General features: G+C 42.1%; 1 protein-coding gene across 3 annotated transcripts in view; it reads right to left on the bottom strand.

The window, feature by feature from the left end:
* Positions 1 to 17473, bottom strand: part of LOC116387415 (laminin subunit alpha-3-like) — a 52273-nt gene that overhangs the window by 33259 nt on the left and 1541 nt on the right. For all 3 annotated transcript variants that reach the window (XM_031854462.1, XM_031854461.1, XM_031854463.1), the window contains exons 3-12: positions 8591 to 8708; positions 7391 to 7509; positions 7129 to 7299; positions 6359 to 6459; positions 5236 to 5351; positions 4403 to 4521; positions 3856 to 3946; positions 2447 to 2578; positions 1156 to 1206; positions 976 to 1023 (exon numbers count right to left, since the gene is read on the bottom strand). In XM_031854462.1, coding sequence (XP_031710322.1) covers positions 976 to 1023; positions 1156 to 1206; positions 2447 to 2578; positions 3856 to 3946; positions 4403 to 4521; positions 5236 to 5351; positions 6359 to 6459; positions 7129 to 7299; positions 7391 to 7509; positions 8591 to 8708 — 1066 coding nt within the window. The remainder of the gene's footprint in view (positions 1 to 975; positions 1024 to 1155; positions 1207 to 2446; positions 2579 to 3855; positions 3947 to 4402; positions 4522 to 5235; positions 5352 to 6358; positions 6460 to 7128; positions 7300 to 7390; positions 7510 to 8590; positions 8709 to 17473) is intronic.

Consider the following 17473-nt stretch of genomic DNA (forward strand, 5'->3'; position numbering starts at 1 on the left):
CTCGGCCCAGCAGCTGAATTACAGGGAATGACAAATACTTCCGTCGGTTGAACTATTCTCATATTGTGGCACACAGTGGTACGGCTACACTGCTGCCCACGTCTTGCCAAGCTTCCCCTGGTATTGGTATGTGAATGGACTTGGCACTAAGACAGGACAGCCACCAAAGAGACTGCCACCGTTTTCCTTTGTCCCTAAGCAGCTCCAAAACATTACAATCAGCTTTTGGAAGGCTGATGATAAAATTCCTTCTCAGTCAGCACACAGGAGTTATTGTTTGCCTACATTCTCCGATAAATAAGACGGGGCTAAAGGTCTTTGTTTTAATGGAAATGCCATATTTCTAAAAATGGGTTTCCCAGCTTAGAGGCAACCAGAAATGGGAATTTAGAACAGGGGCCATAACTAATAATAGACTGGTTAGTTCTCACAGTCCCAACTGACTGTTGCTATCCAGAAAGAACGGCGACCACTTGAACTTAAATCCCCACTGACGGACATGATAATTTAGGACCATCAGAGTGTTTTGCTCAACAATTGCGAGAGTTCTGTTGTCACCGAGTAGCAGATATATCATACAAGTATTTCAACCGTACCATTAAACCCAATGATAATAAACTGCCAGCTCTGTTTTTATAAGGCCAACATTATCTGACCTTTAGCCGGGCCTACATACATCAAGCCTTTCTTGACTGACCCCTGCTGTTCTCAACATTTAACTCTGCCGAAAACCAGTGGTGCCTTACATGGTCCTCTAAAGTCCTTTTAAACAACCTGGGCTGCCTGTAAGTAAATGTGACTCAGGTGTCTGTTAAAAAAGCTCTTCAAGAGGATACTGTTTCAGATATTTGTTCTTCTTCTTTTTTTTTTTAGATACAGTGAATGCAAATGAGAAGAAGCAAAAAAAAGCAATCATAGCATAGCCGTGTAAACACTTCTACAGCAGCACAACATATCAGGTATAATCACACTCACGCTGACAGCTGGGTGAGCCGAAAAAACCAGGAGGGCAAGCGGTGGGCCCTATAAAGAGAGAAAGGAAAAGGGAGAAATAAGGAGGATCAACAGTAACAGCATTTGTAATGATTGTTTAAAGACATCCCTCAAGCTAAATTGTGGTACGAGACACTGCAAAGTCTTGTTGATTGAACTTACCCACAATAGGTCCTGCAGGGGATTGGGTGGTCGCTTGGTATACGGGATATCCTGATTGAAAAGGAAATACACAGAATTAAGACCTCCACTGATGGAAAACTGTGAAGTCAAGTAAAACCCCAAGTGCCAACTTTATTCATTGCAGTGGAGAATTGCTTTTATTTAAAATTCACATTAAAAAAAAAACCTACCAAAGAAAACGCAATGCAGTTAGAGTCAAACATCGTTAAAGAACATGTTGGGATACATATGCTCGTTCATTCTCTTGAGAGAAATATCAATCCTCTCATCTTACTTTGGGCAACAAAGCAAGTAAGGGTATTTCCTAAAGTGTAATGTTTCTGTTTTTGTTACTATGGATGTAACTTTGCAATCTTGCAAACCCTGGCATGTTTACATCTTGTGTTTTACACTGACTCATTAACATGCTTTGACCCTGTCAAATGAATAAAAGAATAAAAAAAGAGCCAAAACATTCCTTTAATACTGTGATCGCTATATGTAAAGAACCACCGCCTTCTACTAGCAATAAACCAAATCGACTTGGATCCAGTGTATCACACACACAAGTTGTAGAAATGTCCTATAGTGACACAAAACAGCAGAGAAGAATCTCTTGAAACCCAGACAGCCTGCTAATGACTGTGTCAGCGTGTTTAGGCTAGTTTGTCTGTGCTTCCAGTCTGGTGATGAGAGACCCAGTTTTAATAATAACTTCAAGTAATAAATCTATCTATTGCTCATAAAATGCAGAAAGTCAGATTTTTCTACGATTCGTTTCACATTTATATGACGTAAGGAAAAAAAAATATGCTGGGGGGGGGGCAGATTATAGTTTTATAGTTCTTAATAAGGACTATAATCTGGCTGGGTGGCTTATCTCTACGCCCTGGCAGACTCCCGAGTCTGTAGTCAGACTAAGATAAGATTGGGAAACTTGTCAGCGTGTCTAATATCTGAGTCTATTTGTTTGGATGAAGGTTTGGCATGTTAGTCAATACTGTAGCATGTGCATACATCCTCCTGCATCGAAGGCATACTTCCCTCAAGGGGAAAACTGACTGACACACAAAAGGCTAGAAAAGGGTGAACATGAAACTGATTCCAGACGTCAAAGATTGGGTTCAGTTTCACCTGACTGTGTACACACTGAGCTCCCAAACACAGACACATCATTTCATCAACGTTTCCTCTGTTGTCCATGAGTCAAAGGGTCAAGGGTAAGGGTAAAGGTAAAGGTGAATTGGGTATTCAGTATGTACTAAGAGAAAAAAACTAAAAAACAACTTACGAATGCACTGAGGGTAGTAATAATATCCGTCCGCACAGCGTTCACAGTTTTCTCCAGCAAATTGTGGCTTGCAGATACACCTTCCAGACTCCATTTCACAGCCGGCTGTAGTCCTTTCGTCACACCTGCAGGCTAGTCGGGTCGCATGTTGTTGTTTTTTCAATTAACATTTACTGACAAATGTGCAGTGCACACCAGGGGTGAAGCCTGATGTTGTTAACATTCAGATGATTTCCCCACTTTCATGCCATTTAATAACAGAAAGCCTATTAATCTGTACATCATCTGGGAAAAACATGACAGTTACCACAAGAAGAAATCCTGTAAAGGCCTACATTCTACTTTGTTCTCAAACTGTCTTCCTCATTCAGAAACCATAACACAACAAATGTTAAAGATTACTTATTTTCACTCCTGCCACCTAAAAAACGTTGTCTAATTGTTTTAGTTACATAACACACATTTAGCGGAAAACAGCATTATTAATCTTGAAACCTTTTTTGTTATTCTATTGTTTTAATAAACATTTGCTGCATTTATTTGCCGGTTCAGTCAGTGAGACTGAGGGGTAATCACACAAAGATTAAGGTATTTAAAAAAAAAGCTCAAAGATTCTTGGCTTTTGAGAAAACATTCGTTACTGGAGATACTGGGATCGAGGGGGTGGGGTTTGAGGGATATACAGTAGCTATTATAAAGCTGATACTAATCATTTTTTCCATTATTTTCTGGAAACTACTATACTGGCTCACAATTCAACAAATAAAGAGCATAAAAAATGAGAGATCTCAGAAGCAAATAATAATTACTGAACCTTTACTGACTCGACTTTTGCCGAAAGGAATATCCTTCCTCTGCAAAGATGACTTAATTGAGTTTGTGGATTTTATGGTTTACTTTTCAAAGCGCTAAGGGAAACCAGTTTAATTCCACTACTCTAATGTGCAAACACAAGTGGCAGCTATTTATGTGGTGAGGAGAAGCCATGGACCATTAAAGTAATGTAAACAAGAGTGGAGCCCAGTATAGCAATAATACAAGCACTGGTGCCAGTGGTGCTTGGCATTTGTGTCTGTCTTAAACAAGACGCCTCTCTTTGAATATAGCATTGTTTTGGCTTCGCTTGTTTGTCATACATACTGCAGATACATGGTGAGACATCATTCAATTCCCCAAACGGCTACAGCTGTAGCCTGGACATATACAGTTCAAGTTATATCTTCGTAATATGCTTTCATTGCATCATTTAAAGCAGCTGCAGAAACTGATGTGAACTGGTATCTGAAGAATTTCTACTCTCATTTGTTTAATATAATTTCCACGTCCATATGTCTAGAGGTACAAAATGAAAATCTGGCAATTTAATGTAACAATAAATCAACAGGACAAACACAGAAAACGCTACTCACGTATGCATCCAGTGGGAGACTCAGGAGGGACTCCGTAAGGTCTGTAGAAACCTTCAAGGCATCGCTCACAGTTCGCTCCAGCAGTGTTGTGCTTAAGGAGAACACACAAATAATGTGTGAGCCACAACTCGTACATAATTGAACAGGAGGAATAAAATGATGAGCACAAGAGTCCTATGCTCTGCAAAGTACAATCTCTTGTTTAAAATGCACATTTGACGGGACACAATGGTTTCATATACACTCTGCATCTGTATCATATTCTGGAGGGATATCATATTAACATAATGCTCAATGAACTTTATTTTGACCAAAGAAAATAAGAAAAAATCTATTTTTTGGAATAAGAGCAAAGTGTGTAAATGGAAAAAAGGTTGTTTCGGCCACACAAACCAAAAATGGAGCACCATCAAATGTCCCAGAGGACTTGATGAAGATACACACAACACACACAACATGGACATTTCTTATTTATACCCTCCTCCCCTACAACCACCACACACATGCACACACAGGAATCAGTTTAGACTTGACATGCATTTCATACCTGACAGTTGATGCACACTCCTCCTCCGTCGTTCCTTCCGAAGGTGTCTAAACTTGCTCTCCTCTTTTCCACCTCTGGGTCGTAATAACAGTCAAAGGCATGGGAGAAACACTGGCAGGCTATGGAGGAAACCCCCCAGACAGACACACACACACACACACACAAAATTATTCTATATGCCTCAGCAAATAACCTCCCCTGCCTGTATTTGAGCACCTTAAGCTACTCATTCTCCAAAAAGGAGTTTTAAGTCTGGCTGTTAAGTACGAAGAGAAACTATAAAATCCAAATTAAACAAGAAGGCACATCCTCTTCCTGTATACAACCCCTGTGTCTCATTAATGTTTATAAGTGGTTAGGGTGCATTTCCACTGCAAGAGTGCACTGATTATAGAGTCTGTTTCATCTTTCTCTCTCTTTAGTGGCTGCTACAAGGTCATTTTTCATGAAGGGAAAATTTGTCGACAGTCCAAAGCAATTAGATTCCAGCTGACACGGGCTCTCCTGGCTGACTGGATGGCTCGCCAATAAGCTGGCATGGCAGACTCTCTGGTAGGCAGTCGCGGCCCTGGCTAGCCGGCTGACTAGATGGCTAAGCTGACGATAAAAAGCTGTTGTCCTGGAGCTAGATGTGCACTGTGCTGTTCATTATACATGCCATATGAGGAATGTCCTCTCAACTCTTCACTGAGGCTCTCTACAACACCATAACAGGGCATCCACAACTTAAATATCAGAGGCGAGAGGACACTTCAGTCCACTCTGGGGGCCGTAATTCAAGATGCCAGCAGAGTGCTCACACACTGACTGGACCATTGTACGTGCACACTTACGATGACACTCGTTGGGGCTGTCAGCAGTGGCAACACGCCATGGCTTCTGGTTAAAGCCTGGGCAGCAGCGGTCACATGACTCACCGCAGGTGTTGTGTTGGCACTCACACTGGAGTCTGCAGACAGGAGATGAGACACCTGGATTTAGTGACGCTAAAGTTATAATTTGCAAGCACAAAACCTCTGAGCTTTCTTTAAAACCTGGTAAAAATGTATTTTTTCAACCACTTGGGGGCAGCAGAACAAGCTGTAAACACAGCACTGACATATTATTACCTTATTAGGCTGAGCCAATGATTCTAGTCTTAGTCGGTTTTATAGATTTTACCATTTCAATTTGTACATTGCTCTTTAAGTACTTGTATTTATATTTCTGTGTTTTATTATTATTATTATTACATTAGTTGTTTTGGCAAGCATGTCTATTTATACAGCAGACACAACAACATTAGCAGTCATGTTTCAGACAATCTGATAACTCTGTTTTGGTCTCATATTATACATAGTTTTTGATCCATTTTTAATACAAAAATATTGATAGGAGTAGCTTTACACCAACAGGAAAATTCATTTAAAATGCCCTAGTTGATAGCAAACAATACAACCCAATGAATGAATGCTATGTTGTTCTGTTGTTTGGCTGTTCAGAATACAAAGGCCAGCAGTGGTTCAAAGCAGCACTTTATCACATATCCTGCCTATTTACAACATCATAGCCAGTAAACAGAGTAACTAAAATGATCTGCTGACCTTTACAATGGTGACGTCAATGTACAAACACATGAGGTAACTGTCCTTCCTCAAAAACAATTCACTATCACTCAAATCACTAGATTAGCAGCATCTCTGTGGTCTTTGCCTCTATGTTTTCAGCATTCAGTCATCTCAGTACACTGTTTACACAACGGGGCCCGTTGTACAAAAAGAGTATTCAGCTCAGTTAATGAACAAACAGATGAAATGGATTTACTGGTTGATGTTATACTTCAAAGTTGACTTTTAAAATGTTTATAGCGAACCGGTTCAGGTTATAATGAATGAGTGATGAAAATTCAACCAGACGTTTCCACACAAAAGTATTGAGTCACGTATTTATAGCCTCACGATGAAGCGCATTACTAACCTCTTTGGGTTGTCCTGGTAACGCCCCCCAGCACACACCTGTGCATGTCCATGACAAACGCAGCGTCCACCAATGCTGATGTCTTTGATACTATAGTAATACTGTCAAATAGGGAAAATGTTATCGCCAGCTACGTTTCAAAGTAATAGCAGTGTTTTCAGTAACATCACCCACACCGGAACAAATGTCTGGCTTTGCTTGGCAGCGCGAGTGAGTCACACATGCTGACTGGTTAACCCCTGAGCTAAGGCTAGTTTTATGGGGTGAATCAGTGCATTATAAAAAAGAGATAAGATAAGAATCAATGGTTGACATCATTGATTTAGTCTCAGCATGTCTAATAAAGAGAAATTAATGAGCCGTTTTGGACATGAACCTTGAGGATACATTTCTGGAAGTCTTCCAGAAACATAAAACAAGAAACATGAACTTTAGTCTCACTACGCTGATGCTACAGTTTTTTTACAAACATATATTCTCCTGCTGTAAAAGTGCTGTGTTGTGCACCTGCAACCTGGTGGAGCTGTCCACGCCAGTCCGAGCGGTCTCTATGAAATTAATTACCATGATGACTGGACAGACAGATCTGCCATGAGGCCCTGACAAGGATGAATGTGCGAGCAGGAGGGACCATGCCAGTGTGTTTGTGTCAGCAAAAAGAAAGCTGTAGGGTAGGTGCTGCTGAGTTGTAAATGTGGCTTGCCCAAATGGGAAACAAGGGTCTTGTCAGCATGACACCTTTGTGTGAGGTTGTACAGTATGTGCCTCACCCTGCGTGTGACGGTGGGATCTCTCTGGGCCTTGGAGATCAGGTGGCCCAGCAGGGTGCTGGTGCGGAGGAAGCGCAGGCGGATGTGGGTGGCCTTTGTGAAGTCTTGCAGCACTGGCGAGAAGGTGAAGTTCTTGGACCCCGGCCGACCGTTGATCAGAGACACCACAATCTGGACAACGCAACGTTTTTTTTTCCACAGGATTATTTTTGGTACCTCGTAAAATGTAGCAATTTTGGTTTAGATTAATATGATATCATACCTCTCCGTTCTCCAAAGGGACGATCCGTGAGTATTCTGTGGTGCAGACCTGGTCATCATCGTGTACTATACGAGCGTTGGGCTGCTTTCTGAACGTTTCAATACACTCGCGCTTTGAATCTGTAAAAAAAAAAAACTTTCAATCCCTTATTCCATTAATTTTCCATTTTAATGCCCCTAGTTCATGAAACACGTTGTGTTCGGGTGCTTTGCCTGAAGCTCTGACATCTGATATTTAAGACTCAGAGTAAAATATGTAATGTGTGTTTTTTTGTACTATTGTTAATCAGACGATTGTAGGAAGAGTAACATCCAGTGTTCTTGAAAAAACAACAACAAAGCCTTCAAAAGCATTGAAGCTAAGTGAATGAATCATGAGAGTTGTCTGTGCATGAACATGAACTTGGATCAAGTAAAATTGATGGCAAAGAGAAACTCTGCAATTGTTAATCTGATGAGTAACAGCTGCGTCTCCTGGCAATCTGTGTGCACAGGTGCCTCCCGGACATTAGACATCATAGCTCAGATGTGCCAACTCAGCAAATCTAGAGCACATATTCAGGTATGAAGTTCAGGTGCTTTAGAAATGGTATGACGTTACAGGCCAGGTAATTAGGCTCAACATTTGCTGCGTGCCACCACTTGCTACTTTCTACACAAAATCTACCCCCAAAGCATAAAGGTTTCAAGCCTGACATTTATCCTGGAATTCATTTAAAGTTATAATGTTCTGTTGGTCTGACTTCCTTTTTCCCCCCACACAACCAAAACAAACACACTTCTTAAACACTTAAGCAGGGTGATCAGTGTGGCAGGATTAAATGTGCACTAGTAAACAAATTTAATCCATCTTCACAATGGGTCTTTTTTTTTTTTTTTTGACTTGTCATGGCAGGAATGACACAGGTGTGATTAATAGCGATAATAATGTCTGCATTCCATTCAGCAGTGCCAGTTCCGGGGCTCTGGCACTCCACATGATGGATCTCTGGCATGGCTTAGTGGGCCATTGTTAGTTACACCTGTGCATTTCCTTATATAGAGTCAAAATGTCTGCCATGAAAAAGGCCTATTTTCAAACAAAATCTGCTAATTATGATTTCACAACTGTTTATTACAAAAACAGGCTAATCCTCCATATCTGTGTTTTTGTGACATATAATCTAAAACACTGCAAAAAGACAATCACATGGGAACTTACGTGCAAAATACTGCCAGGGGTTGAATGTTCTCCCGTTGTCTACAGAGCGCTCCAGCACCCAGAGGTCAGGTCGAGGTGAATTAGCAAACTTGAGGAGGACGTACGCCACATGGAAGAGCTAAAAAGCAGAACACAAAGAACAGGCTAAACAAAAAGCAGTCACTGCTCTGAACGGATTTTGGCATTATGTTGTAGTTTCCTGTGCTTAACTTGCTCTATAGAGTAAGTCCCCAGTCTTGGCCGGCAGCACTGACTGTCATTTCCTTTCTTGCGAAAGCACAACATCAGCTCGGTGGTTGTTGTAGCTCTGCAAACGATCGCCACGGATCTAATGACTTTAATGAGGATTCATCCATCACACTGGATGAAGGCCGAGGCCTCCCGATCTGAGCTTTTATTCCTGCAGGTAACAGTGTGGCCGTACAGCAAAGTGCAAACAATTCACCAACATTTGTCAGCATGGAGTCAATAAAAGTGATGCAGGTGCAGCCAGGTTAGTGAAAAGACATCAGCTAAGCCGACATGATTCACGTCTGTTCTCTGAACTCTCTATCTCCACCTTTCATCAGAATATGCAGTCCATACAAAGGCAGAACCTGATGCCAATGATTGTTTCAGCCAACACTGAGCTTTCTGTCAGGCTCAGAGCAGTATGTTTCCTTTGCAGTTCATCAACATCCTCATCAAGCCCCAACACCGGGATGACTTGATTGAACATTGTTCAATGGAAAGGTAATTCGGGGTAGTCAAAGCTCTCTTTGTTACGGTCTGGCATGGCATTGGCGTGGCTTGGAATTCAAACCCTGTGACACCAACCTGCATGTGACACCTGCAGTGTCAACAGAAAGCCTAACCTACGCCTGACCACCACATCCCTTGTCTTGCTTTCATGAGGCTGAAACACAGTTTACCTCTGTGCAGTTTCAGTTCTGGCGTGGATCCCAAAGCAACATATGACATGTTTCAAAAACGGGGTGCCGTAGGCATACATGCTAAACCCATGGTACCTTCCCTCGGGATTGAAGTGATGGATGGAAACTGTGTGTAGAATATTGTGTGCTATTGAAATAAAAGAAATTTCTATAGGCTGTCTTCTCTTTGAGAGGGACGATGAAGGCAAGCCCACACTCGTCTAGCATCCCTCAACGCCTTGATAAAAAAACCCAGCGGGCATTTGAAACATTCAGGCTGCTGTCTCTCCTTGCATGAGGCAGCGAGCTATGCTAACACTCATATCAAAGCAAAGTAAAGAGTCATGGACTGTGTCAAGATGGATCCACAATTTTCTTGATGGATTTCTCCCCCCCCAACCCTGAAGCGTATCGGCCTGAAGTTCAAGTAGCTCTTGGGTTGATGGATCGTGAAAGGGTTCAGAGGTTAGCTGGGGAACTGTTTGGCTTTTTTCTCTGAAAACTCAACAATCCCTAATAACAGACAACAAAATCATTCGGTAGCAAAGAGCCTACAGTAACCTTTCTGAATGCCCTGTAATCCCTGTAGTCATTGAGCAAAACCATGACAATCTTTAAGTAAAAAAAATAGCTTAGAATGCCTCTTTTTGACCTCAGCTTTGAGTGAGGTGTGTTTTGAAATTAATCAGAAAACAGTTCCACCCACATGCAACAGGATGTGCAAAAAAGGGTTCAGGCGCATGGAACGTAAACAAGAAGTGGGCTGTCATCTAACTAAAAACAGAAGCAAATCTTTTCCAGAAGAGCAGCCTTTTTATCAATGTTCTGCTGAGGAACAGGAGGAAGTTTTGTTCACACGGGCTGTGATGACATCAAGGCAGGGCCGGGGGAAAGGGAGGCAGGGGAGTGAGATGGGGGGGGGAGGGTAAAGAGGGTTGGGGGTGGCCAGAGACGTGCTGGCTGGCATGCCGACTCATCTCAGATTCCAAACATAGCGCCACATTCCCCTTCCCTCCTAATGCCCATAACGCAGAGCATGCCACTGCTTTCAGGGACCTGTCATGGACAGCAATGCACAGCAGTGCAAATCATCTCCACGACTTGTCATGAGTAAACATAAAGATTGTAACTACAAGATGTTCTACAATGCCGCTTATCAGTTCCAGTTCGGCTGCAGTTAGATTGCAAAATGTGTGTTGTCGGGGGATTTGTGGAGTTAGCTACTGGCACATTTGCGCGTCATTCAACCAACAATATATATTATATATATATATATATATATATATATATATATATATATATATATTAATGGTGATATTGTTCAATGTTGTGTACACTGTACATTTATATATTTTTTTAAAGTTACTTGATTTAATCTGAAAACACCAAAATAGGCAATCCAAACGCTTCCTCTTATTCAATCTCACTCCTATGAAAACTGTGTAAAGTCTGTGATCTCTAGAGTAACGTAAACCTCCTGCATCCAACTTTACTTAAAGCAACAGTTCAGCCAGAAATCATGACTTGGTTACTTAAGATAATCCACAGACCTTGAATAGGTATTTTTGATTTTGGGGGGGAACTGCCAACACTGACTTGATGCCAGTAACTGAGTCTTTGTGAGAAGAACTCTCCGGAAACAAACCCAGCGAAAAACAGACAGCGTGATCTTGGAAGTCGGGGCCTGTCCTGGCACGGCGTCGCTTAATTTCAGGCCCGTCTCTCCAACTGTTTCCTGCCAGTCTAAACACACACTCTTGAAATATGTCCAGCACCTACGTATTGTTTGCAGGGAGCATGAAATATCATGATGGCATGCTAAGCGCTGCAGTGCAGGACTCCAGTGGCGTAGAGAGACATGAAACAGATTGACAAGCTTGTGGCAAAAACACTTGGAATAACACTTGAGCAGAGCCATCCTCTGCCCCTCCCAGGTATCTGCAGCATCGGGCTTTAGACAAGAGTGTCATGCCAGGAGGCTGTTAGTGTAGGAGGCTGTGAGTGGGTGTCAAAAAGGGTCAGGGGTTGAGCTGTGCCAGGTAAGGACTGTTTGACACCAACCCTCTCTGCCCCCCCCATCTCAAATTCTTGACCTTGACCTCCTATAATAGCGTCACATATACAAGGTATAAAGTCTCCAGACCTCCTCTAATCTTCTAATTAACAGCAGGGCAACACCGCCAACAAAGTCCCCCATGACTAAACGCTATTGTATCAACAGCATATTAACATTTTCCCTTTCTTGTTGCGAAGTGTAAATGAATTTAGACAAAACAGACGCAGTCACACTCCTAAATCTGTTGAACCCTGACATTTCACGCCCACTGTGTGTTTGCGTGTGTGTTATCATTTCTGGATTATTGACCCGTGACAGTTCATGCCTAGTTGGTGTGTGTGTGTGTGTGTGTGACAGCTCAAGAGTGATAAATGTGCACCCTTAAGTGTGAGCTGCAGCAGCGGCACTGCTTCACTTCATACATGCCTGCATTTCAGGCAGTAGAGCTGTGGAGGAGTGTTTCACACTCACTGGCAAACCGAAGATTTAAAAAGGAAAAGAAGAAAAAAAGGCCTGATTGCGTGACCCTTTGCCACATTCTACTGCTGCCGTGCCTGCCACGTGGATCTCTTCACCTATAATCTCTTTGTGTTAATCAAATGAAGTGTACTGTAGAAATGGACGGCTTAGGAATTTCTCACAGCCCTCTCAATCAGAAACTACAGTGCCTGCAATAATTACTATTTGTTTATTTCATAATCCATGTGTTCTAACTTGAGATGCTCCGATAGCATTTATTTCCATCCTGATACCGATACTTGAACTTGAGTATCATCCGATACCGAGTACCAATCAGGTACAAGTGCGTCAAAAACTAAAATATATATTATTAATATTATTTAACAGCTGTATACTACTAACCCTGTGTGGATGTGATATATTTGCTGTCATTGTTGTATGGCCTCAGGTTAAACTCTTTGTAAAACATGAACATGAATGGACACGTAAGCCATCTTTCTTATTTCTCGTCTCTGTTAAGAGTTGCATGTGCCTAGTCAATAGACCGAGCAGTGTGTACGGAATCAGATAGTGAGTGACATGAGTGTGTAGCGTGAATGAGCTAATAAATGATGTAATATTGGTGCGGTTTATATACTTGTTGATACTCGATCCAGTATTTTAGGCTGCATCGTAGGGTGTTCCCAAACTGGTATCAGTATTGGAACAGCTCTAATTCTAGTATCATTCTATTGCTTTAATAGCAGGTGATGTATGCTACCATGCGTAGTTGAGATGTATATAGACATAGTACATAATATTTAGACTTTATATCTAATCTTATCTGATTATAAACAGGAGATGTAAGACAGTAATCTAACATCAATAAGTAGATTTTCAGCAAGGACAGTCAGGAAGCAGATATTGAATATCCTGACCCCAAAATTCCACCCAAAGGGCACCACCGAGCCAAGGGGACTAAATCTACAGTGAGATCAGAATCCTGACAGATTGAAGCCATCAGAGCGAGCCCCTGAGAGTCCGATGTGAGATCAGAGGAATGCAATTCATAGGAGAGGAGGCATCACCTTCTGTTAAAAGTGGATCAGCCCCGCCAGACAGAGCATACTGCAGCCCAGTGGGGTGGAGCAGTTGGCCTCCACTTGGTAACAATGCAATGTACAACTGTTTGTCTGTGTGCAACAGGTGGGCACTGGAAGGGGAGAGGGGTAGTCTGGTGTATTTTTCTCTGTCTCCATGACAGAATTAGTTGTGTTCAGGTTTTTCAGGAACTGACAAGCCAGCGGGAAATTTTGTTTTTACCATTTTTGTTTGCAATAGTCACTCTCAAATACATTTTGAATATTTGCTACAATTGGTTCAAGAGAAAACATTGAAATTTAAGCATAAATTATAGGTTTTCAGCATTGAAATGTTTCAGTACACTATGTGTGGGAAACTATTGCAATATTGTACCGATGCAGTACTTCCACCGCTCGCATAATTAAGAGCCCTATCATGGGGGTCCAGGAAACCTCCTGCTCTCTAACACATCCCATTGCATCAATGCCTGCGTCAGTAAACCTGTTACCACTGATTAGCTTTTCCACGTATGAATTGATGACAAAGCCTTACAGAGATGAATAAATGTCACGTTAACCCTCACAAGCTTTTCCACATCTGAGCTCCAGATTTAGGATGAACTGCAGTCCAACCGTCACCCGTGATGCCAGACTGCTATACCGCTAACTAGCAAGAGGTGGCTGTTAGCGGAGTAGTAAATAGCTGCTGGGTTGGCCTGGCGCCTCAGGCAGCCCGGCTAAAGACAGGCGCTTACATCACCTCCATCGTCACTACAGCGATGGGGGCATGTCTGACAGACAATTTTGTCTCTGGGGTTGGACTAAGCCGGCTGCACTGTATGAACAAACCTTCATCACCGAGCATATACAACAAAACAAGCTAGATTTTCAACAGCAAGGGAATCTCTTCTTTGTCTCAGGTCTCATATTGAAAACACATGACTCAATTAGGATTATAGCCTCTCAACATATTTGCTAACCACATGTTGCAGGAGTCGGAGGGATGCAGCAATACGCAAGTGCACATGCAAGAATCATACATGGTTGTGTCTGAATGTCTACTCATTCAGAGAGCAGAATACGAGGGAAAGTGGAATGTTTTCAGTCTGAGACTTGAGTGTTTGTGTGGTTTTTTTTCTGTCTAAGTACTTTCTCACCATCAAATTACACCACCTCTCCATTTCTATCCATTTATCGGGTGGAAAGAGAGGGCTAGGTCACTTTCAGGGAGGCTTGAGAAGAACCAAACTTTTGTGAGAGTCTGAGAGCACAGAAAGGATGTCACACAATACCGCCTAGAAGGATTCTAACACAAAAGGGGGCGACGGCTGCAAATAAAACATTCAAACCCAACTTCAGTGGGAGGTGGACCCCTGAGAGGGGGGGATTAGGTTCCAGGGGAATGTCTCTAAAATTGAGTTCTTGGAAGCTTTGCCTCTTGACGATTGCAGAACTATAAGCAGTGACGAGGCCATTGCTCTAACCTGAATCAGATCAGGTCAATTTTCTTGCACGTACTCACGTCCCCTACAAAATGAAAAGCATGTATGTCCAAAATCCTAGTCGCAGAGCAAATAATGTATAAATCAAGGTAAACAACAAGCAATCAATCAGTACAGTAAACACAACACACTACCACATCGTCAACACAATGAACACCTGTGGCCTGCAGAAATAATCCACAGCCTTCACCTTCATATAAAAATGCCAGTTAAATCCCTTGAACATCAATCCAGCAACTAATCAGAACTTCAGCGTTTGACACCGACCAATCACAAGCAGCTCAGTCTCATCAGATGGGAGACGGGCAGCAAGCAGTAAGCCCTGGTATGTTTGCCTCACATGGTCTACTCTGGGCTCACTCAGGCAGATAAGCACATGCGGTCAGGGCTCCTAAAATACATTCCCCAGAAAAAAGGAGTGACTGGCCGTCTGATATGTGGTGTATATGTTTACCAGAACAATGGCTTGCCTACTGTCGCTGTAAATATTTTAACAGGGGCAAAAGTTCCTGGAAGAGTAGCCAGTATTTTGGTGGACACAGAATACATCTATAATTGGATGGACAAGAAATGCTTTACTGGTTCTTGACCTATGGCTAAACAAAATGAGAGATAAACCCATTCAAGGCAAGCTGTTATAGTCAAAACCAATTAAGATAGGATCTTCTTACCTCAAATGCACTCATCTTGGACCAATTCCTCTAGAAGTAAACAAGCCATTTATGCCAAACACCATATTTTTCTCTACGGAAGCCAACTGAAGATTATTGAGGTCATTTCCTGACTCAAGGTAGGATTTGTCACGGGTCACGGGTCACAAGCCAAGAAGTCACAAAAACAGGGAGCAGTTAACCATAGACATAGAGCTTATAGGGCTTATCAAGAGGAGATTTAGAGAGTGATCGTTTAACTAGAAGCTTTTGGGCTGGTTATTGAAAGTCGCACCAAGACTTGAAGATAAGTAGCTTGAATGAAAACAACACTAAGTCTACATCCTTGCTAGCTGCTCTGTAAGGCAGTACTAAGGCAGCGGTAAATGCTAACACCATCATGCTAACATGCTCACGATAACCATCCAAACGTGCTGAAGGTTAGCAGGTATACAGTTTACCATGAGGTCCTCTCAGTTTAGCATGTTAGCATGTTAATATTTGCCATTTGCCCGAAACACAAAGTGGTAGCATTTGGGAAAGTCATTCGTTTTTATTCAAAAACCAAAGTATTTGACAAATTTAACTTTTGATCTGATGATGGAGCAAGATGAAAAGTCAGGGAAACAACAAAGTTATAATTAATCCTGTGGGGGACATGAACGTCTGCCTAAAACTCAAAAATGTCAACCTCATGGTGGTGCGAGAAGTAAAGTCAGGGGATCACCAGAGTCGGAAGAATTCATCCTCTGGGGACAATGAATGTCTGTCTGTACAACATTTCAAGGCAATTCATCTGACAGACTTCTAGTCAGATTAGATTAGGCTTTGCAGACCTTGCTTCAAACAATCCTCTATACAGTAAAACCGGAAACAGCTCTGTCAAAAAGGCCTCTCTCTTTGAACCTCACCATTTTAACATAAACATCAACTGTGCTGTTATCTAATACTTCTGATCAGAGCCGTATAGAAAGCAGCAGAACAGCCACCTGCGTTGGTGTTGAAAGAGACCACAGAACCCATTCAGCTGGGTCAAGCCCACATAGTTCATTGAAAACATAATTTACCCTGTGGTTAGGAAGAAAAAAAAAAAAAAACGACAAAGCTAACAAAGCTTCAAACAACATGAGAGCTCTAATACATGAGATGTGTTATGAAATACAATACTTAATTAAACTCAGGAAGATGTCTGAAGAAAAAAATCTCCTTTCAAATATAAAACCATTTCAGATACTAGCAGTCTAAATAATGGAGTGATATTCCTGTCATAATCTGTGTTTCTTTTCTCTCATTTCAGGGGATTTTCATCAATTTACAGAGGAGTGCCTGAATGCTGAGTTTGTTGATTTGAGACAAAAGAGGTTGCGAAGCTGCCAACTGATAAAGTTCTTATTAGTAAATCACAAATCTGTCCCCCACATGGCATGCCACGCTTTTTTCTCACCTAGTCAGTTTTTTTCTGCACCATTCACAGACGATTTGATTGCTAAAACAACCGTATGGCATGCAATGATGGCAGGTGAGCACTGATGGTGGTAGCATCAGATGCCATGAAGAGAAAAATGTGCGTGACAGGTGTGTGTGTGTGGGTGGTTGAGGTGTTGCAGTGAGGGAGGGCAGGTTGTCGTGAGGTTGGTAGTCACCATCAGAGATCAAGCCGCGCTTTTTTTAGCACGCAATAATACAATAATGCTACTTCCCCGGCTCCCAAATAAACTGAGCATTACAACGTATTAGGCAGACATCCCCACAGGCCCTACGTGTGTCCATCCTCTTGTACGTGTGGACTATCTTTAGCCATGTAGGATCTTTGCTCAGCTCAGTCGGCCTAAAAATAGAGATACAAAAGCCAACATCCATTGTCTGACACAGCGCCCACTGGGAGCCAAAGATGTGACACGTGTGAAGGGGAGCTCTTTTGTTGCTCTCTTATTTATATCTACTATGGGCCTCCTTACACTCTTCGAATCTGATTTCACATCCTTCTGAGCCCCAATCCAGAAAACGAAATTCCTCTCTTTCCTCCCACTAGATAATTGAGCGTGAGGTGCAATGTTTTAACCGTGAGCCAAACTCCTTCCAGAGACCCGGGTCATGATGGAAGCGTATAAAACGGCCACAGAGGCCCTGAATCTGATTCCTGGCAAGCACCCAGCTGCGGGACATTATTCACATGATCACCGATGGCTGAGGTGATGAAGCTTAAACTAAAAACATAATCGTGTAACTCCTGTTGGAATACTT

Source organism: Anarrhichthys ocellatus, unplaced genomic scaffold, assembly GCF_004355925.1.
Source record: "Anarrhichthys ocellatus isolate YVR2014 unplaced genomic scaffold, GSC_Weel_1.0 scaffold15, whole genome shotgun sequence".
Lineage (NCBI taxonomy): Eukaryota > Metazoa > Chordata > Actinopteri > Perciformes > Anarhichadidae > Anarrhichthys > Anarrhichthys ocellatus.